Source organism: Prionailurus bengalensis, chromosome E3, assembly GCF_016509475.1.
Source record: "Prionailurus bengalensis isolate Pbe53 chromosome E3, Fcat_Pben_1.1_paternal_pri, whole genome shotgun sequence".
Lineage (NCBI taxonomy): Eukaryota > Metazoa > Chordata > Mammalia > Carnivora > Felidae > Prionailurus > Prionailurus bengalensis.
In genome coordinates, this window is record NC_057357.1 from 39,578,939 (window position 1) to 39,605,469 (window position 26,531).

Genomic DNA, 26,531 nt, shown 5'->3' on the forward strand with positions numbered 1-26,531 from the left:
GTCCCTGATTAATTTCAAGGTCCCCACTGGCTAGCTAAGACACTCAAGGCCCACTGTACCGTCAGCAACTTGTCTTCAGGTGATGGAGTGGTCACAATACATAACCCGGCACCGGGAATCACCCTAAACAAACAGTGACTGGGATGGCTTGCAATTGTAAATGTGCACTTGACTAGCAGCTTAAAAATCAGCCCTACTCGTTCTTTGAGTTCGTAGAACCTCACCATCATCGGGGTGCCTGGGCCACCACTGGCAGCTACACAGAGGAGATGGGAAGACAGGCAGATGGCGGGCACTGGGACGGAGACCGTGTTCTCACAGTTACAAGCCACAGTGCCACGGGAAGAGCCGGGAGCTGATCCCACCAACTCCACACCCCTGCTCAGAAGACCAGCACCATGGCATCTTCCAGGACTCGGAGCAGCGAGCCCCAGTGGACACTTGCAGTTGCTCACAAAGACCTGGGACGACAACGTGCAGAGTGGCTGGCAACCCAGCACCCCCTACTCAAGGCCAGGCAGACCAACCACAGGCCTAGAAACCCAGTCGCCTCCCCCCACAGTCCAGACCAGACAAAACCGCCCAGACCTCCAGCGAGAGCCACCACGTGAGGCAGGGCCTTCCCATGTGAAAGCTTCAGCAACTATCTTACAACAGCACAGGTGTTACAAACATGTCACTAACAATGAAGACAGTACAACACAACACATTTCTAAGAAGTTGTTTTTGATCTCAAGCACTGAGCCAGGACCTCCTGGAAACAGAGCACTCACACACCTTGTTTACTCTCCGGGGATAAGACTTTCGCTGTTCCAAAATCTGTGATCTGGATGTGCATGTCTTCATTTAACAAAATGTTTTCTGGTTTCAGGTCCCTGTGAAAGCAGATTTTTTACATTTGAGGTGAAATATTTAAACAGTTACGCTATTACACACTTTACAATTTTTCACTGAAAACAAAATGGACTGATTAACGCTTATGACCTTTATGGACCGACAACCAAGAATGCGAGTCTTTTTAAAAAGTTCACAATGAACAAATATTAACTGCACTTAATGAGTACCTTCAAATTACATCACTTCAAAAGTACATCTAACATTTTCAATAAACTTTTTATTAAAGTGTAACCCATCATTTTTAGCCCATAAAAGGAAGATCTTTGAAACCTACTGTGGTCATCATTTCACAACATATTTTAGTCAACCATCCTGTTGTACACCTTTGATTTACACAGTGACGAATGTTGTTCGTTATTTCTCAATGAAACCAGAAAAAAGAGTTAAAATGATAAATTCTGTTATATGTCTTTTACCACAATAGAAAAACGATCAGCAACCACAACAAAAAGAGCTCCTATGAACGCTTTTAATTTGACAATGTCAGAAAGTCATGGAAAATAAGATCAGAAATAAGTACACACAAAAGCTATTAGGCAGGAAATAAAAGCACCCAGTCAGGATGGCTGGGAAGGCCACCCACCCACCCAGCAAAGACATCTGACCAACATCACCTGGGAAGTCTCATCAACTTCTTAGATCTCACAAGGAGGCCTCCCACCACTCCAGAAAATAAAGCAGAGCTGACCCTGGGGCCTGGGGAGCAAAGCCCACAGGCCCCTGGCATGGTACCTGTGAATGATGCCCTTGCCATGCAAGTACTCCAGAGCCGACACCATCTCGGCCGTGTAAAACCGGGTGCACGTCTCATCGAATGAGCCAATTTTGCGAATGTATTTAAGTAGTTCTCCATTTTTGGCATAACTAAGACCAAAGTCTAAATATCACGTAGTTAAGGAAGAGTGCAAAAGTCATTCTTTTAAACTAACCTTACAGCCCAATAGGAATTTCTTAAGTTTCATTTATTTACTTGGGGACGGGGGAGGGGCAGAGAGAGAGAGAGAGAGACAGAATCCCAAGCAGGCTCCACATTCAGCGTGGAGCCTGACTCAGGGCTCAATCTCATGACTGCGAGATTGCAACCTGAGCCGAAATCAAGAGTCAGATGCTTTACCAACCAAACCACCCAGGCATCCTAGAATATTTTTCATTAATGAAAACTGAAGGTACCTGTGTCCTAAGACAGCTGTCCCTCTTCAAGTCAGACCATGGCATGATCATACACACAGCTGCTGGGTGTGACAGGAATCCCTGGCCCCAGCTCCACGAACAGGCCCCAGCATGGGTTTCTCACCAAGAACACAAAGACACCCATCCCTCATTCCGACTGCCACTTCTGGACCCCACCATCTCCACAAAACACCCACGGGCTCAGTAAAGGGAAGACACCAGAGACGGCAGAGCCCGTGGCACAAATGCCTCTTTGCAGCCAGGGGAAAGGGCCCTCTTTCATAACAGAGCCTCCAAACCTGCATCACGACAGGCACACGCTTACTGGGCACCCACTGCTTTCCACGGTGTGCTAAGAGTCAACTCATGTAACGGTTTCTCAAATGCAAGCTCCTTTCCACATATAAAGCAACGTGTTTCATAAAGAAATGCCACTTTCAGAGTGCTGGGGACAGGGGTCACGCCCCTAAACGAACCAACAGAAAGCCCTCTCCCCACCGCAGCAGCCCGTTGGTACTAGACCAGGTCACTGCTCCCCTGAAGACGGAACCACTGGGAAGAGCCCAGTGTGCATGTGTGTCCTGCCTGGACAGCCTCACCTCTCTCTCTTGAAACCGCCTCCTCACCCCCAGAACAACCTGCACAGGAGCCAAAACACAGGTCGGGCCTGAGCCCCAGGTACTGGACCAGTCGGCAGCATCTGGTCTGGCTGCCAAGCACCCCTACCCCAGAAACCCTGGGGCCCTGGGGGGGGGTCTGCCTCTCTGCTCACTGGCAACACCCCATGTGCCACTCTCTGTGTGGGGGTGACTTGGGCTCAGGCCTCGGAACTCTCCCCTGCTGAGCACGCTGTGGGGGCCGACCAGCCTGCCGACACCCCTCCCACCCCCCCCGACCCTCAGTTTGTGAGCTGCCCTGACTCTTCGCGGAGCTCTGCTGGCAGCCGCCCAGCAGCGGCCGGCACCTACAGATGCGTCGAATGCCAACGCCACGCACACTCCCAGCCTAGCCTCTCCCTCAGACTCTTCCAGCTCACCTACAGCAACCTTGCGCACCCGAGACTCTGAGGCCTCACGCCCGGAAGCCACCCTGACCGCACTGCCCCTCGCCCGGCTCACCTGCAAAAACCTTCACAGTGCAGCGCCGGTCACGGTCACGGCAAACGGCTGCTCTGCTCTAGCCTCTCCAGGCTCCCCGCACACTTGGAAGAAAATCTGCTATTCTCGCCAGGCCTCTGAGGGAGGAGGAGCTGCCCCTGCCCAGCCTTTTCACCCCACCTGCACAGACACGCTCCTGCCCTTGCTCCGCCCAGGACTCGGGCCAAAGTCCATGGGTCCCCTCAGACCAGCAGGCTACAAAAGCAGCACCTTCCGGCGCCCTCTCACCGGGCCCTTACTACCTTTGTTCCCTCAACACATACCACATGGGCGCCCATCATCAGCGTGTGCTAACTCCTGCACAGAATGCAAGCTCCGGGAGCGCTTCCCTTCTTGACCGGCATACCCCCATCACCTGGCACCCAATAAGAACTTCTCAACAAAAGGACAAGTTCAGCTGACAGTTGAAGGAGCCAGAAAATGGTGTTGAAGGGAGACAGGGATAGAGCAAAGCTTCAACCCAGAAGAGTCTGTGTAGAAAGAAGAAAGGGGAAAGCCCGGGGCAGGGGGTGTGTGTGTGGGGGAACGGAACAGCCAAGCCCTCACAGGGACCAGCTTTAGCGCCAGGCAGCTGAGGAGACCGGAGGGCAGGAGGGAAAGAGCTAATGTCAAGACTGAGGTTTAAGCCCGAACAAGTCCTGAAGCAACTACATTTGACAGCCTCCTTCTCTCAGTGGAACAGAAGCCAAGAGCATCTGCTGGGACTGAGGACAAGAGTCACTGGGACACATAGGGGCCGAGGAAGTCCTGGTTGGCAAAAACTACAGGAAAAGTCCGTGGATTGAGGAGAAACTGGCCAGCCAGGCCCCATGATGGGCAGACCCTGGGACAAGCTAGACAACACAGTCGTGCCCCCCCCCCACCATGGTGCCCTACCTCCCTGCTCCCTAAGCAGAGGTAAAAGGAGGAAAGAAAAACATTGCCCCAGGGGTTAGAGAAGTCAGGGAGCAGGAAAGGCCCTGAAAGGAAACAATCAGCAGGGTGTGACAGCCCTGCCTGAGAGCCAGAGGCACTGGGGAATCACAGCCATCCACAGGCCACAGCAGACTGGGGAGGGTCCATGGGGAGGGGGAGAGGAGAGGGCCTGGGGAGGGGAAAGAGTTTGGGTCCCTGCGGTTACTCCCTGGACTTCGCACTTGGGGGTTAAGCCTGGTAAAGACGTGCATTCCAAACAAACCCCACAGCCCTGGGCCAAAGAGAGCAGTGAGGGGCCCTGGAGGTCCGAGATCCTTCTTCCTCTCTCTCACTTCCCTGCCTTGAGAAGAGACTTGACGGAATTCCAAGGAATAAGGGAATGCCTTTGAATAAATATCTAGCAACCACAGGGTTAAAACAGTAACAATCCTTTAGATACAAAGCTTATCAACAAAAAAACCTCAAAAAAGTTTGTGCTGATCTCCCTTGAAGTACATTCCACTTCAGTGAACGTCAGCAATCTCAGGGGCTCCCACAGCAAAGTGATGTGAATTCATTTGTACTTAGAATATGCCACCCTTGCTTGTCCTGTCCAGGGAGGGACGACTTGTGAAAATACACACTGGGGTCATGACTCCAAAATTGCACGGGGTCACTGGTGCGATTTCAGGTGCGACTGTTCAAAGGATACACAGCTTTTCATCATCCTGAAATGTGAAGTAAAGTTTAACAAAGAACGGGTGATCCAGGCGTGACATCACATCTCTCTCTCTGGTTACATACGGGACCTTGTTCTCTTTGATAATGTGACGTTTCTCTAGAATTTTAACTTAAAGTAAGAGAGAAGCAAGTTATTACAATTGATAGCGGTGAAAACAAAACAAAACACCACACTAGAAACAAAACTCATAAAGGTAACCGGAACAAATTAAAGTTTTTCACAGAACATACCCACCAGCTCCGTGGTCTCTAAGACCACAAGTGCCTGACCCTGAAATGAGCACAGAACCTCCAGGCACTGGGCAGCCAGGTGGCCATGTGCCTGCAGGCACCCCGCCCCGCATCCCAGATGCGCGGCCCACTGGACTTAGTACTTACTAGCGTATTCCCTTGAGGTTGCCAGTTCTCGGGCCAGGACAACCTGGTTTCGGAAGAAAAGGGAAAAGAGGAGAGAAAAATCACTCAGTGAACCAGGGCAGTGAGTCTCACAAGTCACCCTGCAGCCGACAGAATGGGCTAACATGCCCCCACCATGAAATTACATTGAAATATTTGAAATTACATTAAAACATATCTGGTCCTGTGCTAACAAATACAATGGATGTTAACAACAAGATGAATATGTTCTAATAAACAGCAAACGCATATATCAAACAACTGCTTTCAGAAGGTTCTTGATCAGCTGCTAAGTTCCCCTAGTGCCATGAAGTACACATTCAGGAACATCTTAGACTAACGTAACCCTCACAAATAGCAGAAAGCAGCAGCAAATAATACCTCTAGAAGGGAGTCCTGGGAATTCCCTTAAAAAATAATTTTAAAAGGGGCACCTGCATAGCTCAGTCAGTTAAGCATCCGACTTTGGCTAAGGTCAGGATCTCATGGTTCATGGGTTCAAGCCCTGCGTTGGGCTCTGTGCTGACAGTTCAGAGCCTGGAGCCTGCTTCGGATTCTGTGTCTCCCTCTCTCTCTCTGCCCTCCCCCATTCGCACTCTCTCTGTCGCTCAAAAATGAATGTAAAAAAAAGTTTTTTAAATAATTTAAAGAATATATTCTCAGTATATGTTCATTGTTCATTCTGCCCTGAATTTGGGCTTTTTCAAGTAACTGTTATCATACATTTCTCTTGATGCCCCTCTCAGGTACTGTAAACACTATCCTACCATCAAGGGCACAGGAAGCTAAACCACGAGTGGCCCACAGGGAGCGTCTCCTGGAAGGGTACAGTCACACCCCAGGCTGGTTTCTCTCAGTAGCACACCTAAGTCTTGTACTCAACCACCACTTCAGGGCAGAGAACCAAGAGGGCACAGCATAGCGTGGAAAAGATAGTTCTACACAAGCAGCCTCTGAGCACAACCTGGGCACCAACTCCCACAGGCCCAGTGAGGCCTGTCTGCTGGGAAGCTGAGGCAGCCTCCACCCACCCCGGCCAGCTGAGGCAGGTGCCTCTAAGAGGCCTGCACAGAGACATGGCCCGAGGACCAGAGAGCAGAGGGAAACCTGCCCAAATCCTGGGAGAAACTCAGGAGGCCGTGGGCCGGGATCATCCTACAGTATGCTGCGGCAGACACACCGGAAGTGATGCTGGGAGAGCACTGTGTGAAACGCCCTGCAGTTATTAAGGAGAACAGGGTTAGATTGTATGTGCTCAAGTGGAAAGATCTCAAAGATCTTTCTGGAGGAATGTACCTGTGTGGACTGTTCTCAGGCACCGGGGGTGTTGGGGAGGGGCGGGGGAAAGACCCCTCTCCTTACGTTATGTGTTTATGAAATGTTAAATCTCTCCACAGGAGCATGTACTAGCTACCTAGCAGAAAAGAGCAAGAAGAAACTATTAGTACTAACAATTAATGGGGCCCTTTCTGAAGGAGCTATTTATGAAATCCTTCTGTTGTGTGAATTCAACATTTCACACGCAGGCCTCCTTATGGGCACAAGGCAGGAAGTATCCCTCTTCCAGAGAACAAGGCATGATGCATGCCCCCACGGCCCTCCGGGCTGACAGCAGGGCTAATCTGGACATCAAGATCATCCCCAGGGGGCCAGGCAGCAGCAGGCCAGGCCTCTCTACTCTCCAGGGCCAGGCTCGGCCAAGAGCAGATCCTGCCCAGCCTGGGAACTGCCCCTTGTCTTCCACCCTCCCCTGGAAATCTAATTTTAAGAGGTCTCTATTTCAGGAGTGATGAGGAATACCTGAGGGTAGCACATATAATTTGAGAGCCAGGCTACAGGACTCCCAACAGTGCCAGGAAGGAGCCTCCAGCTCATGGTGCTCTTCTCTGGCACCTCCCTGGCACAGGGGTTCAAAAGGCACAGGGGTGACAAGAAGTACAGCTGGGGCTCTTCAACAGCAGGAGTGTGTCACCCAGAATGGATGGTGCCCACTTTTACCCACCATGGAAACCCATGGACCAAGGGGAATTTCACAAGTAAGGCTTCATTTATTAGTCAAGATAAATGTCCATGAAGTAAAACTGAGAAAAGGAGAGAGTGCTTCTTCTTTAACTGGACTATTTTAAGTAACCATGCAGAACACCCAAGGTTCTTTTCAAAATAGTTTCTTCTCTCTGAGAGGATCTGTGAGTACCAGAACTACTGGCAACTATGCTCAGAGTTAAAGATTTTTATCATGAGGGCACAATTCTTTCATAATTTAAACAGAAACTGACAATAAAAAAATCTAAATTAAAAACATAAGGAGAAGGGTGCCTGGGTGGCTCAGTCGGTTGAGCATCCACTCTCTTCAGCTCAGGTCATGAGCTCATGGTTCATGATACTGAACACAGAGTCTGCTTGGAAAATTCTCTCTCTCTCTCTCCCCCCCTGTTTGTCTCTCAAAATACATACATACATACATACATACATACATACATACATACTTTGGAAGGGAGGGGAGGGGAGGGGAGAGGAGGGGAGGGGAGGGGGAAGGGGAAGGGAGGAGAGGGGGAAGGGACGGGGAAGTGGAGGGGAGGGGGAGAGGAGGGGGAAGGGGAAAAGGAAGGGGAAGGGGAGGGGGAAGGGGAGGGGAGGGGGAAAGGGGAGGGGAGGGGGAAGGGGGAGGGAGGGGGAGGGGGAAAGGGAAGGGGAGGGGGAGGGGGAAAGGGAAGGGGAGGGGGAGGGGGAAAGGGAGGGGGAGGGGGAGGGGTAAGGGGGAGGGAGGGGGAGGGGGAAAGGGAAGGGGAAGGGAGGGGGAGGGGGAGGGGGGAAGGGAGAAGAGGGAAGGGAAGGAAGAGGGAAGGGGGAAGAGAAGGGAAGGAGGAAGGAAGGGAAGGAGGAGGGAAGGAGGAAGGGAAGGGGGAAGGGAAACTATAAGGGGAGCAAAAGTTAACATTGATTAAATGAAGCTGGGAACATGGGTGAGCTATAATATTTCATGTTCTTTGTATTTTATAACATTTCATAAATGTAAAAAGACAAAAGGGGAAACACATTTCACCTGAAGTTTTTTCACAAAGGCCAGGCAAGAAAGCCCTGCCAGCAGGAGGCTGCTGCAGAGCCGCCCTGGCCAGCCCTGGCCAGCCCTGGCCATCCACAGGGCCCTGCTGGGTCCAGGCACTCAGGCCTCCCCCAAGCCTGCACAAGTCCCCCCCGGCCTCACCACAGCCACGTGGAGCTGCTACCTCAGCAAAGGGGCTGCTCTGAACCTTCATTCTTTGCTTTAAAAGGAAAAATGCCACAAGACAGGCACAGCTTACTCAGGTAGCAAACAGAGGTACCCAGCATGTGACCTGCTGGTGCTGACTGTGAAAATACTATTGCTGATTGTGAAACTGAGGCCACGAGAATTTGGAGGCTAGCAGGTCCAAAGGCTGCGCCTCTAGCAGCTGTTCAAGATTGTGCTGTTTTACACATTGTTTTAAGTAAAAGAGAAATAATAAAGGTCAATGTTTCCCAAAAGCCCTGAAGAGATACTGATGCTGACACTTACAAGAGAAAGGGTAGAAAAACTTGGCAGGACCTTGCTAATGGGACACAAGGACACAGGATGTAACTTGTTGATGAATAAATTAGAATCAGAATAAAAATTAGGATAAAAATTAACTGCATTAAAAAAAAAAAACCAAAAAACAAAACAGGGGCACCTGGGTGGCTCAGTCACTTACTTGAGCATCCAACTCTTGATTTCAGCTCAGGTCATAATCTTACAGTTGGTGGGTTCAAGCCCTGGAGCCTGCTTGGAAATCTGTCTGCCTGTCTCTCTGCCCCTCCCCACTCACATGCTCTCTCCCCCTCTCGCTCTCAAAAATAAAATAAACATTAAAAGAAAAAAAATAGAAAGATCAAAAGATACCTTTTAAAGCTTTCATGCACAAAATCACGGCTTAGATATTTTAACCATGTGACCCACTTGGCGTTAGCCAGCCCCCAAATCACCTTCACAACAGGAGCTGAACCCCCGAGGGTGGCATGTACTCACTGTTGAGAAAGAGCCTTCACCAAGAATTTTCCCAAATTTGAAGTCTTCGGGCCGTTTCTTCCGAGGCTGTGGCGGTGGCTGTGTGGTGTGCTGCAGCGAGTTGGCGCTCGATCGGGACTCAGCCGCGGTGCTGTCCATGGTGGAGCCCTGTCTGCTACCACCACTGGGAATGCCAGGGGCCGAGCCGGACTCAGTCTGGGTCCTCACCATTGATGGGGACGGGCAAGAACATAACACCACGCTGGACTGAATAGGAACGGTGTCATACTGGTGGACACAGGAAAAAATGGTAAGACTCCAAGCAGCTCACTTTTTCTAAACACGTGAAGTGACGCGCTGACGTTGTTGAAACACAAATACCGCCAAGTACAGGATAAGCCATCTGAATTCGGCCGCAGGGTTCAGGCCACTGCCCTCCTCTCCCAAGGCCCTTCCCTGCTTAGATCCCAGCCCCACCCTTGACCTGCATGCCCACCAACCCCACCACCCAGCACCTGTCCACCATCATCCCCCTCCCTCAGGGTGGAGTGAATGTCGAACGACCCCCCCCCCACACACACACACCACTGAAGCCAGTTGGCCTTCCCATCACTGCCAAGCCTAAACAACACCTGCAGCCAACCCATCCACAGAGGAAGTCAGTCCAAACTCTCTGACCACAGTGTCCCCATCCCAGAATTCCCTGCCTACTCACCCACCCGCACCTCATACAAGGCTGCATACACAGAAGGCATTCAATTAGGACTTGAACAAATAGACAGCTTTAACACTGCATCCCACAAATGAACAGAATTTTAACCTAGCAGTCCTAGAACATGGAAGCATAACCTCGTGGAAAGAAGAGTCCAAGAACCGTCAACTACAAAAAAAATTTACAGTTGATAAAAATAAATATATAAGCTTCTCAAAAATACAGAAGTTGAATAATTGGTTAACAATTTGGAAAATATCTGGGGCACCTCAGTGGCTCAGTTCACTGAGTGTCCAACTCTTGATTTCAGCTAAGGTCATGATCCCAGGGTTCATAGGATCGAGCCCTGTATCAGGCTCTGCACTGGCAGCATTGAGCCTGCTTGAGGTTCTCTGTCTCCCTCTCTTTTCTGCCCCTTCCCTGCTCGCTCTCCTGCTCTCTCTCTCAAAAATAAATAAACATTAAAAAACAAAACACAGGGGCGCCTGGGTGGCGCAGTCGGTTAAGCGTCCGACTTCAGCCAGGTCACGATCTCGCGGTCCGGGAGTTCGAGTCCCGCGTCGGGCTCTGGGCTGATGATGGCTCAGAGCCTGGAGCCTGTTTCCGATTCTGTGTCTCCCTCTCTCTCTGCCCCTCCCCCGTTCATGCTCTGTCTCTCCCTGTCCCAAAAATAAATAAACGTTGGGAAAAAAAAAAAAAAAAACACAATTTGGAAAATATCTTATTTTGAGCCCAACTGCACTCCACACCAAACTTACCTCCAAACCAGTTAAAGTGTTCTGTTTTTAAATTATCTAAACAAATTCAAAAATTTAACAGATTTTAAAAATTATTCAACGTCAGGGCACCTGGATGGTTAAGTGATGGAATCCGTTAAGTGACAGATTTCGGCTCAGGTCATGATCTCTAGGTTCGTGAGTTCGAGCCCCACATTGAGCTGTGCTGACAGCTCAGAGACTGGAGCTTGCTTCAGATTCTGTGTCTCTCCCTCTCTCTGCCTCTCCCATGCTCATGCTCTGTCTCTGTCTCTCAATAATAAATAAACGTTAAAATTTTTTTAAAAAATTATTCAATGCAGTCCTTATTAAAATAGTAGGTGGCTTCCTTGCAGAAATTGACAAGCTGATCCTAAAATTCATATGGCAATTCAAGGAACCCAGAATACCTAAACAATCTCAAAAAAGGAACAATGCTAGATGACCACCTCACACCACCTGATTTCAAAGCTTACTACAAAGCTACAGTAATCAAGGCAGCGTGGTCCTGGCACAGGACAGACAGAGATGGATGGGATGGAGTTCAGAAGCATGCCTAGACATCTATAGCCCAGTGACCTTCAACAAGGGTGCCAAGACCCTTCAGTGGTTAAGTACAGACTTTTCAACAAACGGTGCTGGGACATATGCATAGCCACATACAAAAAGAATGAAGCTGAATGTCTTTCTTATATCATATACAAAATTAACTCAGATGTGCCAAAGATCTACATATAAGAACTGAAAGTATAGAACTCTTATTAGAAGACATACCAGTAAACCTTCCTGACCTTGGCAGTGGTTTCTTAGATATGTGACCAAAAGCACAAGCAACAATAGCAACAAAAGCAGATCAAAGAGACTTCATCAAAATTAAAAACTTTTGTGCTTCAAAAGCACCATCAAGAAAGTGAAAAGACAACTCATAGAATGGAAGGAAATATTTGCAAATCATGTATCTGGTAGGGGCTTGTATCCAAACTACATAAAGAACTCCTACGACTCGATTAAAACGCAAGCGCGCGCGCGCGCGCGCGCACACACACACACACACACACACACACACACACACACAGAGTTAACAGATAAGGGATCCAAATAACATTTCTCCAAAAAGATATACAAATGGGCAATAAGCACATGAAAAGATGCTCACCATCATTAGTGATTACGGAAATGCAAATCAAAGACAGAGTGAGATTCCTCTTCATACCCACTAGGGTGGCTAGAATTAAAAAGATCAGAACAAATGTTGGTGAGGATGTGGAGAAATTGGGACCCTCACACACTGCTATTGGGAATAGAAAACGGTGCAGAGAGAAATCTGGCAGACAGTATGACAGCTCCTCGAAAGGAAACAGGAGCCATATAACCAAGCAATTCCACTCCTAGGCGTGTACTCGAGAGAAATGGAAACCTATGTCCACACAAAACTTGAACAAAAATGTTCACAGCAGCATGATTCTTAACAACCAAAGGTGAAAACAACCCAGATGTTCACCAATGGATAAATGGATGAACAAAATGTAGTCTAGCCATAAAACAGAGTACTGGGGCTTCTGGGTAGCTCAGTTGGTTAGGCATCCGACTTCGGCTCAGGTCATGATCTCATGGTTCATGAGTTTGAGCCACAAGATGGGCTCTGCACTGACAGTGCAGAGCCTACTTGGAATTTTCTCTCTCCCTCTCCTTCTGCCCCTCCCCTGCTCATGCGTGTTCTCTCTCTAATAAATAAACTTTTTAAAAAACACAGAGTATTATTCAGTCATAAAGAGAAAGAGCTGACACATGCTACAACATAAATGAACATGAAAACCATGATGCCAAGTGAAAAAGGCCAGACACAAAAGGCCACATACTATGGGATTCCATTTCCATGAAATGTCCAGAACGGGCATATCCATAGACAGAAAGCAGATAAGTGGTCGTCAGGGATGGTGGGGCGGGGCGGGGGTGGGGGGAGGCGGGCAACAGAGAGTGGCTGCTAAAGGCTCTGTGACAAAAACATTCTGGAACTAGGGGCGCCTGGGTGGTTCAGTTGGTTGGGCAACCAACTTCAGTTCAGGTCATGATCTTGCAGTTTGTGAGTTCGAGCTCCGCATCGGGCTCTGTGCTGATGGCTTCGGATTCTGTGTCTCCCCCTCTCACTCTGCCCTCTCCTCTGCTCATGCTCTGTGTCTCTCTGTCTCTCAATAATAAATAAACGTTAAAAAAAAACCCAAACATTCTGGAACTAGATAGTGATGATGGCTGTATAACCTTGTGAATACACTAAAACCCACTGAATTATTTAAAAAGGTGATTGTATGGTATATGAATTATATCTCAATAAGTTGTTAAAAACAGTTGTATTACAGGGGCCGCCTGGGTGGCTCAGTTGGTTAAAGGTCAGACTTCAGCTCAGGTCATGATCTCGCAGTCTGTGAGTTCAAGCCCCGCGTCGGGGTCTGTGCTGACAGCTCGGAGCTTGGAACCTGCTTTGGATTCTGTGTCTTCTTCTCTCTCTGCTCTACTCCCCCACTCATGCTCTATCTCTCTCTGTCTCTCAAAAATAAATGTTAAAAAAATTTTTTTAAGCAGCTGTATTACATATGACTGCATTAATTTATACACAAGAACTCATTCAAATCTATTAATCGTCAAGACTTTAAGAACCCAAGAAAACTCAAGGAACCAAGAGATGTAAATACATGTAGTATTCAAAGACAAATGAAAGCAACCAAAGATAGCACTGTACGTTTTTAATTAGGGGAGAGGTTGGAAGATGAAAAAACAGATAATAACAATGATTAAATATATTTACAACACACACAAACAGCAAGTGCTGGCCAGGCCAGGCCAAAACAAGAGCACTCCTGTAACTGCAGCTGGCACTAGTAAGCCCATGATGAGGTTATAATGCTTTTGGAAAGCAATTTGGTAATCCAGCAAGAAAGCAATGACAGAACAGTTGTCGATGAGATACAAAGAAATACTAAGGAGAAGGGAGTAAAAATAGTTAAAAACTTAGGTAGGCATTACGAAAGGATTAGAGAGTTTCAGAAAAACAACCAAGTTTACCCACAACCATAAAAAGAATTCTCTTTCTCTGGCTCTAAAGTGTTCTAGCAGTGACATCATTAGCCTCTCCACCACCAGACTGTTGCAGAATACCACAAAACAAACCCAGAGCACCCAGATTTATTTCTAGTAGTACTCCCCGTTAAAAGAACTCAGGACAGCACTTAACTCCATATCTTAGAACAGAAAAAAAGAGAATCAATCAATATGGTACTGGAATCTGGGGCGCCTGGGTGGCTCAGTCGGTTAAGCATCCGACTTTGGCTCAGGTCATGGTCTCGTGGTTTGTGAGTTCAAGCCCCACGTCGGGCTCTGTGCTGACACCTCAGACTGGAGCCTGCTTCAGATTCTGTGTCTCACTCTCTCTCTCTGCCCCTGCCCTGCTTGCGCTGTCTCAAAAATAAACAAATAAATAAAAACATTAAAATATATATATATGGTACTGGAATCCCTTGCTATGTCTGAAAAGGAGGTCTTCACATGTGTCTGTGGTAGTAAGGTGGGGGAGAAGCTGGCCTGGAGGGACTGTCACTAGCCAAGCTGTGACCCTGTAAACCCTAAAAAGAGATCAGTAAGTACAGGAAATCAGAATATTCCCAAACTGGGAAAAAACATGAGCCTGTAAGGATACACACAGGTGATAAGTGTATCAACGCTATAACTATAAAAGCAGGATGCATACGATTGAACACTTAATTTCATATATCTGAATAAGGGAGCAGCGTGGCCATAGAGAGCTCTGTTTCTTGTATTATGTTTTTTCATAAAGGATAGATAAACATTTCCTCTCCTTTTAAACAGGGAAGGGAGACAGGGAACTATGAAGAACCACAATCCTAGAGAAAGTACACCACAAACAGGACGGACAGGTGGGCACAGTAACCAAGACTGCGCAGCGGATGGCAGCTCAGCCACCGCAAGAAGAGAGCTGAAGGAGAAGCTCCTTTTGAAATGCACCAAACACATAAAGTCAAAAACCAGACTAGACAGGACGTCCTGCACCCCAGACATGATCAGCACAGATACAGAGAAGGGAAGAGCAGATGGCAAGAAGAGGCAGGAGCCTGGGCAGGCCCCACAGGGCCGCATGAGCCCCTCTCCGTGCAGCAGACCAGCCCCAGGAAGGCTGGCTCAGGCCGGGTCAGACACACACACACACCAGACCCCAGCTCCCAGACAAGGAGGCCCCATCACCGCCGGGGCTGCCCCATAGCAGGGAGGAGGCAGGCTTCTTTCACATACAGGTCTGTTGAGCATTAGAACTGCAGGCAAGGTGCAGGCCTACCTTAGGATGTTGAAGGTTCAGGTTCGGACCACTGCAGTGGAGTGAATATCACGATAAAGAGATTCAAACTTTTTGGTTTCCCGGTACATATAAAAGTTATAGTTACACTCTACTGGAGACGATATATTAAGTGGCAGTAGCGTTATGTCTAAAAACACAACGCCCATGCCTTAATTAAAAAACACTTTAGGGGCACCGGGGTGGCTCAGTCAGGTAAGCATCCAACTTCAGCTCAGGTCATTATCTCACGGTTCATGAGTTCGAGCCCCGCATCAGGCTCTGTGCTGACAGCTTGGACCATGGAGCCTGCTTCATATTCTATGTCTCCCTCTCCCTCTCCCTCTCTCTCTCTCTGTGCCCCTCCCCTGCTCACACTCTGTCTCTGTATCTCAAAAACAAATAAACATTAAAAAAAAAAAAATTCTTAAAAAAATATTTTATTGGTAGGGTGCCTGGGTGGCTCAGTCGGTCTGATTTTGGCTCTATGTCTCCCTCTCTCTCTGCCCCTCCCCTGCTTATGCTCTGTCTCTCCCTCTCTCTCCAAGATAGATAAACATTTTAAAAAATTAAAAATACTTGACTGGTTAAAAAAGAAAAAAAAAAAGCTAACCATTGGGATGCCTGGCTGACTCAGTTGGTGGAATACCTAACTGCTGTTCATGAATTCAAGCCCCATGTTGGGCAAGTAGAGCTTACTTCTTCTTTAAATATTATTTATTTTGAGACAGAGAGAGGGAGAGAGACAATCCCAAGCAGGCTCCATGCTGTCAGTGCAGGGCCCAATGCAGGGTTCAATCTCATGAACCAAGAGATCATGACCTGAGCCGACATCAAGAGTCAGACGCTTGGGGAGCCTGGGTGGCTCAGTCGGGTTAGCGTCTGACTCCCACTTAGGTCACGATCTCATGGTTTGTGAGTGCAAGCCCTACATCAGCTCTGCACTGATGGTGCAGAGCCTGCATTCCCTCTCTCTGCACTTCTCGTAAGCGCTCCCTCCCTCTCAAAACACAAAAAAAGTCAGATGCTTAACCAACTGAGCCATCCAGGCGCTCCGAGAAATGGATTTTTTAAATGTAGTACATGGTACAAATGTGACCAGCAGTATAGGTCCTCTAGCCAGACTGGTAGCACCATTTATTTATGGCAACTTGCTGTTTTCAACGCTCCACAGCTTGACAGTAAGCCAAGTGTGCTTTACACATTTCATAAATACTCCATCTCACAAGAAGTACCAACGATTGGACCAAGCTCTGGGGTTCAGTCAGCCCCTTAATGGTTTGTCCCTATGAGCAAAGCATATAACAGAAGCATATCAAATCCAGTAGCTTCCCTTGGAGATTAGCAGGAACTTCTCTATCCTCAGGGGCAGTTCGTGGGGAAGAATCATGGTCACCATGCTAAGGCCTATCGAGAACTATGACAGGCCTGGACTGTCCTCACAAGCCAGGCCAGCGATACTGCGAGTGAGGGCTGTGCACACGGAGCCCTGGGGATTCATGGGACTCCTGGACACAACCAAGGTCACATGCTCCTCAGGTCATCCTGGGTGCAGACCCTCAGGCCTGGTACAGAGGAGCAGCCAGACTGCGTGACCTAAGGGGCACACAAAAGGGACGGAAGTGGGAAGGAGCTAGCACTTCAAACAGCACAGCCCTGGGCATCACAGCAGTGCTGTGAACTGATCCGGCCACAGGTCTGCTGAGCAGCCACCACTGCCCTATGGGGCAGGGGAGCGGGGACTTCCGTCTGTCTCTGTCATGGCCGCCCCACCCCTGCACCTGTCCCAGAAAGTGTGTCAATCAGATCAACGTGGCCTCACCTAAATTCACCTGTGTGCCCAGCCTCCTGTCAAGCAAGACTCAAGGAGACAACAGGAGACACACCCAAGACAGTGGCAAACAGTGCTTTTAATTCAAAACTGACAAGTGAAATAGTGACTAAAATCTCAAACATTACTTTTTTTTTTAATGTTTATTTATTTTTGAGAGACAGAGACAGAGCGCAAGCAGGGGAGGGGCAGAGACAGAAAGGGAGACACAGAATCTGAAAGAGAATCCAGACTCTGAGCTGTCAGCACAGAGCCTGATGCCGGGCTTGAGCTCACAAACCACGAGATCATGACCCGAGCCAAAGTGAGACACTTAACCGACGGAGCCACCCAGGCACTCCTCAAACATGACATTCGTGAAGAACAAAATATGACAGGCTGATTCATGACCTGGAAAAATGTAATTGTATACCAACACCTCCTGGACTCAATGACATTTCCGGCAAAGGCACAGACACATCTGTCACGTGGTTTGGAACACGGCCGGGGGGATAGCCCAGTAGGCAGAACCTTCACCCTGGGAGGTGCGGTAAAACAACACCCAAGGTCAGTGAAGAGTTTCCGAAGGGTCAGCGGCGATGCCTGGGAGGGCGGGCAGCTCAGGCAGCAGGTGTCCACGACCACAAAAAATAAGGGGCACTGAAGACCTGGGTGTGACAGTTCCCCATCAAACTAGCTATGCTGGGGACAAAGGACCCTGATATCAAAGACCCTGGGAGGCTGGCTGCAGAGCACTTACCAAGAAGAGCACTCTTCAGCTCAGACTTCCTGAGGGCAAACTCAGCAAACATCCAGCCTGTGGACAGCAGTCCCCCAAAACAACTACCAGGTTAAGTCAGACAAGACTCTGGTTACAAGCATGTGTTCCTGAGAACTTTCATCAGAGTGGTTTCTGTGATTGTTAAAAAAGCTTCCAGAACAGATCCTCAAAGGAGGGCACTGTCATCCCCTGGAAAGCATGGGTTTATATCAGACCCCACTCAGCCAGGCCATCCCCAGGGGCAGGCCCACCCAACTTGGCAGCCCTTGGCACGCACCTTCATCCGCTGTGAGGCTCTGTGGCAGGCTGCTGGCTAACCCGTGCAGTGTGCTGCAAACTGATGGGCTGTCGTGACAGACAGGGGCCTGACCCTACAGACCCCATGACATGACAGACCTGGCCAGACACTGCTGAGGGAGGAAGTAGAGCATCATGCCAGATGAAACCTGCTTACTTCCTCTCCGCCATCCATCCGCATGTGAGGATATTAAGTGCCACCGAAAATTCCCAGGCCACCTGAGCAGGTGCGAGAGGAGACAGCAGGTGCCATGAGAACAGATCTGAAAGTCCGGAGGTGTGTGTGTTTGATGTTACTGGTGGTGTTTGCTGGGGGTGGCAGAGTGAGACACGATCTGGACAGAAAACAGCCCCAGAGATGGGACCTGCAGAGCAGCCACTTTCCCTGCAGAATTTCAACGTGAGATGTGCCACTCCGTGCCACACGCTTGATGTAGGGGACTTCAAGCCTGACACTGCAGCAACCCAGCGTCAAAAACACCTGGTGGGCCCAGATGTTCTAGGAAATGAGTGCACGTTTCCTAGCCACAAGAAGTGAACGGGAGAATGGGCAACGGCCTCGATCCCGTGGCTGCCCCAGTGGGGCTCATTCTGGGAGTTGCCAGGGCCATACTTAAGCACAGCCCGCCAGAAGGGAGCCCACCACCACGAGCTCCCGGTCTTTAGGAAGTCTGGGGCCACTGACACATATTCCATCCCAGTGGTTCTCAACTAGGATGATTCTGCGCCCCGAGGGACCCCTAGCCATGCCTGGAGGCATTTGTGATGCCATAACTGGGAGAGGGAGAAAAGTGGTACTGGCATCTAGTAGGTAGGTGCAGAGATGCTATAAACATCCCACAACGAAGAGGACAGAACACAACAAAGAATAATCAGGTCTGAGTGGCAACAGTTCCTGGGTGACAAGTCCCGCTCTATTCTGATAGACTCAATGCTCCCTTTCCCAGGAAGAACCTCACCAAGTGTTCAGTGACCACCCTGAGAGCACTCAGAGCTAGTGCAGGCCCTGTGTGCAACAAGGTCCTGCAGCCACCGCTTAGAACAGGAGTGAGAGGGAAGTATGAGCACAGGAAGCTGGGATCAGGGAGAGTGACAGGTATCCCCAGTTTGAAAAAGACATGTTAAAAAACCCTAATGCAGGGTGCCTGGCTCAGTCAGCTGAGTGTAAGACTCGACTTCAGCTTAGGTCATGATCTCACAGTCGTGGGATCAAGCCCTGGGTCAGGCTCTGCACTGAGCATGGAGCCTGCTTGAGCTAGTGTCTGTCTGTCTGTCTGTCTGTCTCTCTCTCTCTCTCTCTCTCTGCCTTTCCTGCGTGTACCATGCTCTCTTTTTCTCTCAAAATAAATAAACATTAAAAACAAACAAAAAAAAAACAAAAAAAACCCTAATGCCGTGTTTGAGAAACAATACGAAACTCCCATGACCTAAACAGTATACATGGCAGTGCTGACGAGGCTTTCTCCCAACCACGGGTGTGGATTCACACTGAGAAGGATCAGACTGGAGCAGAAGAAAGCACCCCACAAATGTGCTGCCAGCCCTCCAGAGCCCAGCACAGTGCAGGGAAGCGGGGCAAGTGGCTGCTGCAGGAGCGGGAGGAGACAGTCAGAAGGGAGCGGGCACACCCCTAATGGGGGGAGCTAATACCCCACTCCCTTAGCAGCCAGACCCACATTCAACTCCCAAGAGGGTAAGAACACCAACCCGGCAGAGATGGCCAAACGTGAAATGTCTCTGCACAGCGCATGCTCTCGGGAAGGAGTCAGCCACTCCAACAGCAGCAGCAGGGCCCAGGCCTGGGCACCACAGGGGCGCAAGCCCTGGCTTTCTTACTCGGTTTCTCCACGGCTCTAGGCTCAGCGGGCCAACATGCAGGTTTTGGCTGGAACTCTGCTTGACAATGCTGTTTCCAAATGCCAGCCTTTGACATTTCGCTTGCTGTAAGATTATACTCAATAATTTCTCTGATTTAAGATGTTTTTTTTAAACTAATGAAGCAAACTCTCAAATTGGAGCTGGATGAAAAACACAGCTAGGAGCCCACTTTGATTGCTGTAAAGAACACCCTGTTTATTCCACGGTAAAGCAAGCCAATGCAAAATGAGACACATCCAGCCAGAACTGGCACATGAGGGGAGAAGAGCTGAGCACGCTAGACCTGCAGCCTCTCAGCGTGTCCCGGAGTGACTGTTCCTGCAGGGAATCACCTCTCTTGGAAGGAGCCCCCAGAGACAACAGGTAAAGGGGAATTAAGACTTAAGATAACCCCACACACAGTATTCTTAGCACTGTACCTGCAGGTGGTCTAGGACTGAGGTCTTGGTAGACAAACACTGTGTCCTGTATACATGTCACAGAACCTGTTACAAGATAAAAGTTGAGCCCAGGTTTTTCCCACCTGTAAACACTAACGCAACTGATACTCTTACTTTTACTGGCAAGTTCACCCTGCCCCAAAGCACAATTCCAATGAGAGGTTTGAATGAGTTAATAAGCCTCTCCTTTAAGAGCCACACACATGTTAGTATAAATTAATATAAATTAGCTAGTTGTCTTACTTTGTTGTTGGCAGCTGGCTAAAACCGTCAGCAAGCTCTGGACAGGTGCAGAATGCTCTGGAGCCTGAGCTGAGCCAGGCCTGCTCTGGCTTGGCGGGTATTGAGGTAGAAGGCTTTGCCACAGTAAGGAGAGAGAAACAGGGTGCTTGCTCTGGAGATGCAGGAGGTCGGGGAGTGGCCCCGGGACCAGGCTGAGAGGGGACAGGGAGAGGACGCCAAGTGCCTACACACAAACCAGCGGGCAACACCTGCATAAAACCACCACCCCCTCTACCTCGAACTCCCGGAACCCCAATGTTCTCCCCACCCCAGCCTCTGCAGCCCCTTCACCTCCTCTCGGTGCAGCAGGCTGATTCTGTCCTTTGCCGCAGCCTAAAGCACATCCAGCAACTCCTGCCCACAGTCCTGGGAGGGTAAGGGGAACAACAAGACCTTGAACCCACCCTGTGCAGACAACTCAGGTCATTGGGCATACTCTCGTAAGCACATCCTACTCTCCCAAACCACAGGTTCTCTGTCACTTCATAGGAATATTACACACTCATTTTGCTCATCAGAGTTTCTTAAACGAAATAAACTACATTATTAACCCAATTACTCAATAAACATTACCACTGTCCTAGCAAGGGTCCCGGGACACGGCCATCGGCAGACATGGTCCCTGCCCTTAGGAAGTGACATCCAAACAGGCAACAGGCCTGATGTCATTGACAAAAGCGGCTGGCTAAAGCTGTGAGGTGGCCAGGACAGAGCAGACAAGTGCTAGGGGTACAAAGCAGACCTCTGGCTACTGTGGGGCTGAAGCATGAGTGGGCAAGAGGCTTGATGAAGAGAGTACCCTCAGGTGCTGGGAGTGGCCTCCAGTGGAGGGCTGCAGCACTGTTCAGGGGACAGTGATGGCAGCTTAGATAGTGCTGCTCGGCAAGGAAGGAAATACTCACATGAAGAAAATAAAATGTAATAGCTAAACATGCATCGCACATTTTAAAGTTTCACTTTCCCCTAATGTTTCAGATTCAAAAAACAGCAGATTCAACATCCAAATGAAGCAGAGAAAGGACTCTGGATTTGTGAGACAGCAATAACAGATGCCACAAGACAGACAGACACATACACACACACAACACACACACCTGCTTGGCCGTCACAACGTCACAGGCTTTAAGTCAAACAGCAGGGCCTCACAGCAGCTTCAATGATTTCAGTCAAATGCAGCACCCTCGGGTGCACACTGCTTTATCCACTTCATCAGCACAGGTTCACGGAGTACCTGCTACGTGCCACGTGCTGCTCTAGACACTGGAGGCACAACAAAGAACGAGGCTAAGCCTATACCCTTAAGAAAGCTGCATTCTGATATGGCACATGGATACCCCCAAATGCAAACAACAAGTAAGCATCACAGTGTCAGATGGTGATAATTACCATGAGAAAAATACAGCCAGGAAGGAAACGGAGTAGTTTGTGGTAGTTGTATTTGATGTGAGTAGCTGTGGGATGTGCAAATTCAAACACAGAAACCCTGAATGGGAAAGTGACACCTAAGCAAAGATGCAAGAAGGGGAAAGCCCTAAAGAAATCTGGGAGAGCCTTCCCAGCAGAGGACTGGCCAGTGCAAAGGTCCTAAGACAAGAGCATCTCTAGACTCAACAGTCTAGTGTGACCCACAGTATGGGCCATCTCCAGACAGAACTCCTCAGTGTCAGGCAGGGACCTCAATGGCCCTGAAACGTCCCTTCTGGGATCACTTCTGGTACCCTCTGGGTGCCTCAAACCACAGGAGTGGGATCCTGAGAAACGGGGCTGGCCATAAGGGCCCAAGCATGTCCTGAACCAGAGTGTGACACTAGCCTAGCCAGGGCTATTTATTCCCTCCTATCACCAGGTCTGGGCTCCAAGATGCTGGCCACCAGGCCATTGCTGCCCTGGTGGTTTTCTCTGCTCCGGCAATTATGGGCACCATGACACAGAAACCTGTCAGGGGCAACCTTCCCCCTTTGTGGAATTCTGTAATTTCCTTCCTGCTTCGGCCACTGCAGGCCAACAGAGCACCTCAGTGCAAGACCAGCTCTCAGGGCCCCTCCGTGACAGAGAGGTTTGTAGGGTCAAGTGAATGCCCGTGCTTTCTCTTCCCATAGCCGTAACTCACTGGCGTGCGTATGTTTTAACAAATAATTTTACTTCTGGAGTTAAGAAAGACAGCCACAACAGTACTCTTGAAAGCATTTAAGCATCAACTGCACAGTGAAAAACCTAAGAGAAAAGCCTTCTTCCAAGTGTGAGAAGTCCAAATGTTTACTTGAAAGAGCTGATTTTTTTAAAAACATCTTGAGGTGGTACTTAAGCAACATAAACGGCACTGAGACTGTCGGCCACAATCTGGAGGACACTTGCCGAATGGCGGCCCCGCGGGGTGGGGTCTCGTCCCAAGGTGCCCCTTGCAGCCTGCCTGCCCTGTGCACTGTGGAAGCAGCACAGCCCCCAGGGATCCCAAGTGACCCAGGACCTGCGGGTGACTCATTCCCTCTCAGCACAACCCAGTCAGCTTGCCACCCACCTGATGACCCAAAATTGTGGTAAGTAAGTAGTTTGGGTTACTCAATAGCTTCTGAAATTGAAATCTCTGAACATATTTTTTTTTAATTTTTTTTTTTTAACCTTTCATTTATTTTTGAGACAGGGAGAGACAGAGCATGAACAAGGGAGGGTCAGAGAGAGGGAGACACAGAATCTGAAACAGGCTCCAGGCTCAGAGCTGTCAGCACAGAGCCTGATGCGGGGCTCCAACTCATGGACCGAGAGATCACGACCTGAGCTGAAGTCGGCCGCTTAACCGACTGAGCCACCCAGGCGCCCCTGAACATATTTAAAGCAACAAAACCCTAGTTATGACTGTCCACCATCTCCATCCCACCTAATAAAATGGAGCTGAGCACAAGAGAAGTTCTCAAGAACATGACCCTCTGCCTGGCCCTGCAGCCACCACGTCACCACGAGTTACGACTGCTCGCCTTTCCTACACACACGTGCACATACCCCAAATCCAAGCCCCTCACACCCGAAGACGGTCGCCAGCTTCACACCAGCAGCTGTCCTTCCCCCCACCCCCGGCTGGCCAAGGCTGCTCCTTTCCCGTCAGCAGCCCCCCGCCCCGGCCGTCTCCAGCCCTCACCCTTCCTCCCCCACTTCCCAGTACAGCACCCCATCAATGTCCCCCCCAGAAGGAGATCCTCCTGTGTGTTTCTCTCTCCTTCCTCCCGCGTGGCTGGCCAGGACAAGGTTCTGTACCTGCCTCACTGCTGAGAAATGTGAGAGATGTGTCCAGGGCACAGCTCTCACAAGAACAAGGAAAGATGGCTGTTCTCGATCGAACTTGGCTACGGGAATCAGTGCCACTGACATCCGGCACCTTTGGAGCCTCTGGAATAGGGTATCACCATGTCCCCCCTCCCCCCTCAGCAAGAATCTCTTTCTGTCCACATGAGTGTGGAGGGAGAATCTACGTACAAGTGCCACCTGCTGTGCTCACCTGACCTCTCAGAGCAGGGACCACAACCAGCCCTTCGCAGGAGTGGCTCTGACAGGAAGACAAGCCTGAGTCTTATACAGTTGATTCCAACTGAACTTGTAAGAATACAGTCCATTTGTGAACTGGGCATTTTCTGTGGACTTCAACTTGTTTCACACAATTTGTAAATAAAAACTTAAAGGAGTTTCAACTTCTTTGACCCCATGAGCATCGAGTTCAACAGTCCCCTCTCAGAAGTAGCAACTTTCAAGGGAGAATTAATTTGAGATCAAGTTACATTTTCATATCCACCAAAAACATACTAAGGCTCAACTGAAATGCACAGTACACTGCTCACCCACTAAGAGTTAAGGAAAATATCAACATCAAAATACCCAGTATCCAACATTTAAAACCACTAAATATAACAAACATTTTTAACACAGGGATTAAAACGCAAATAAACTCATGGCAAAGGAAAACAAATGACCCACAGATTTCTTTCCCACCTCCCACCAAGTCTCACGCACCAGACAAGACAGCTTCACTAACCCTTAGGAAACCAACTGCCAGGTAGATGAAAGCTTTTTTTTTAATTATTTTTTTTTTAAGATTTTATTTTTTTAAGTACCCTCTACACCTAACATGGGGCCTGAATTGGCAACCTCAAGACCAAGAATTACATGCTCCACCAACTGAGCCAGGCAGGCACCCCTGGAAGCTGATTTTTAAAACACAGAGCCACATATTTTTAAAGCACATCTCACAGTCAGTTATCACCTGGTGGCAAGACAGTACCCTACTGGGCAGGTGGGAAAGTGCAGGCAGGAGTGAGCGAGCTCACCAGGCCACAGGAGGCTCCTGCCAGCATCTGGGGAGAAGCCACAGCTACTCCCAGGGCTCCTGCGTCTACACAGGGGATAAGGCACGGCTGCAGAGCAGCTTTCTTGCTCAGAGTACTTCGAAGAACTAGGATGGGAGACATGATTTTTCCTCTTTTTGTTTGAAAATGTGCTTTAAAACACTTCACAATGCGGAGTGATTTATCCACTCATCCCGCTAACAGACAGTCACTGAGCACCTACCAAGAGCCCAATCCTACCTGAACCCTGGGGACTAGGAGAAAAGGAGACAGCACCTGCGTGGATGCCAGGAGGCAGAGGAGTGGGATCTGCAGGAAGAGGAATGAATGGCTGGCATTCCTCAGATCCCTCCAGAAATTTCTCCCCATCTTATCTCTTCAGGAAGGATAAAATGCAAATTAAACAAGGATTTCACAAAGAAGGAGCTTGGGGAGTCTGAGGCTGCACTCAGGGTTGGTGTCATGAGAAAGTCTTTCCCCTTGAGGGGAAGGCCATGGCTCTGCACCAGAACCAAGGATTCATAGCAGGGGGACTACACACTCCCTATCTGAGCAATCACAACTAGGTTCTTTAAGAATGCTTGGCAGTTACTAAACTGCCTACACCTTTTGCCTGTGAACTAGTCTCGGCCTCGGACAGACAGACAAAAGCTACAAGCACAAGTGAAGAATTAGCACGAAATGGTTAGAAGTCTCACTCTGCAGGTTCGGATCCCAGCCCTGCTCCTCATTGGCTGTCTTACCTTGAACAAGTTACGTCTCCTCTCTGTGGCTCAGACTCTACCTCACAGCTAGGAATAAGGAGACCAGACCTCCCAGGCTTGCTGTGAGGATTTAATGAGTTAATCTACACAAAGCACACCAGCCAACTCAGAGGGAGTGCACTAAAAACACTTCTACGATTAACTAACAGAGGAGAGGTTTCCATTCCAAGGGCCATCAGATCGTAAAATAAGCCTTTGGAGACAAAAATGAAGCCCATCCCCTTTCCAAATGTGTGGTTTATGTGTCTGAGTAAAACTGAATTAAATATACACTGTACTAGAAGGTCCGATTCTAACTCTGAGGCAAACAAAATGATACAGGGAGGTTGAGCCCCCAAACACACTGAGAGAAACCAAGATCAAAATCAGGCCCTTCTGGGGTGCCTGGGTGGCTCAGTCAGTTGGGTGTCTGACTTCGGCTCAGGTCATGATCTTGCAGTCTGTGACTTCAAGCCCCATGTCGGGCTCTGCGCTGACTGGAGCCTGCTTCAGATTCTGTCTCTATCTGTCTCTGCCCCTCCCCTGCTCTATGTCTCTCTCTCTCTCTCTCAAAAATAAAATAAAAACATTAAAAAAAACATTTTTTTAAAATAAAAATAAAATCAGGCTCTTATATGGTCAAGAGGCAGTCATGCGGTTTAAGGCTCCAGCCGGCAACTTTTCCTTGGGAGATGATCCCAAACTCAAAAAGCTAAGTGGTCTTTAAATCCCGCCTGGGCAGAGTGTGCTCTGGGGCCCTGGAACACACTGAGACGGGTACAGCCAATGCGGGACACAGTGGGGACACCTCCCTCTGGCTCCCTGCATAACCAGGGGTGGGAAGCTGCCACCAACCCCGCCGGCTCATCCCCAAAGGAACCCTGCTCTCACATCAACCAGGC

General features: G+C 49.1%; 1 protein-coding gene across 5 annotated transcripts in view; it reads right to left on the reverse strand.

Annotated features, from left to right (window-relative positions):
• PDPK1 (3-phosphoinositide dependent protein kinase 1) overlaps window positions 1-26,531 on the reverse strand; it is an 82,393-nt gene that overhangs the window by 34,494 nt on the left and 21,368 nt on the right. For 4 of the 5 annotated variants that reach the window (XM_043560871.1, XM_043560870.1, XM_043560867.1 and 1 more), the window contains exons 2-6: window positions 9,280-9,546; window positions 5,238-5,280; window positions 4,831-4,968; window positions 1,630-1,774; window positions 778-875 (exon numbers count right to left, since the gene is read on the reverse strand). In XM_043560871.1, coding sequence (XP_043416806.1) covers window positions 778-875; window positions 1,630-1,774; window positions 4,831-4,968; window positions 5,238-5,280; window positions 9,280-9,489 — 634 coding nt within the window. In that variant the 5' untranslated portion in view covers window positions 9,490-9,546. Of the gene's footprint in view, window positions 1-777; window positions 876-1,629; window positions 1,775-4,830; window positions 4,969-5,237; window positions 5,281-9,279; window positions 9,547-11,881; window positions 12,168-26,531 lie in introns of those variants that run through there. The other variant, XM_043560868.1, reaches the window with a different exon arrangement.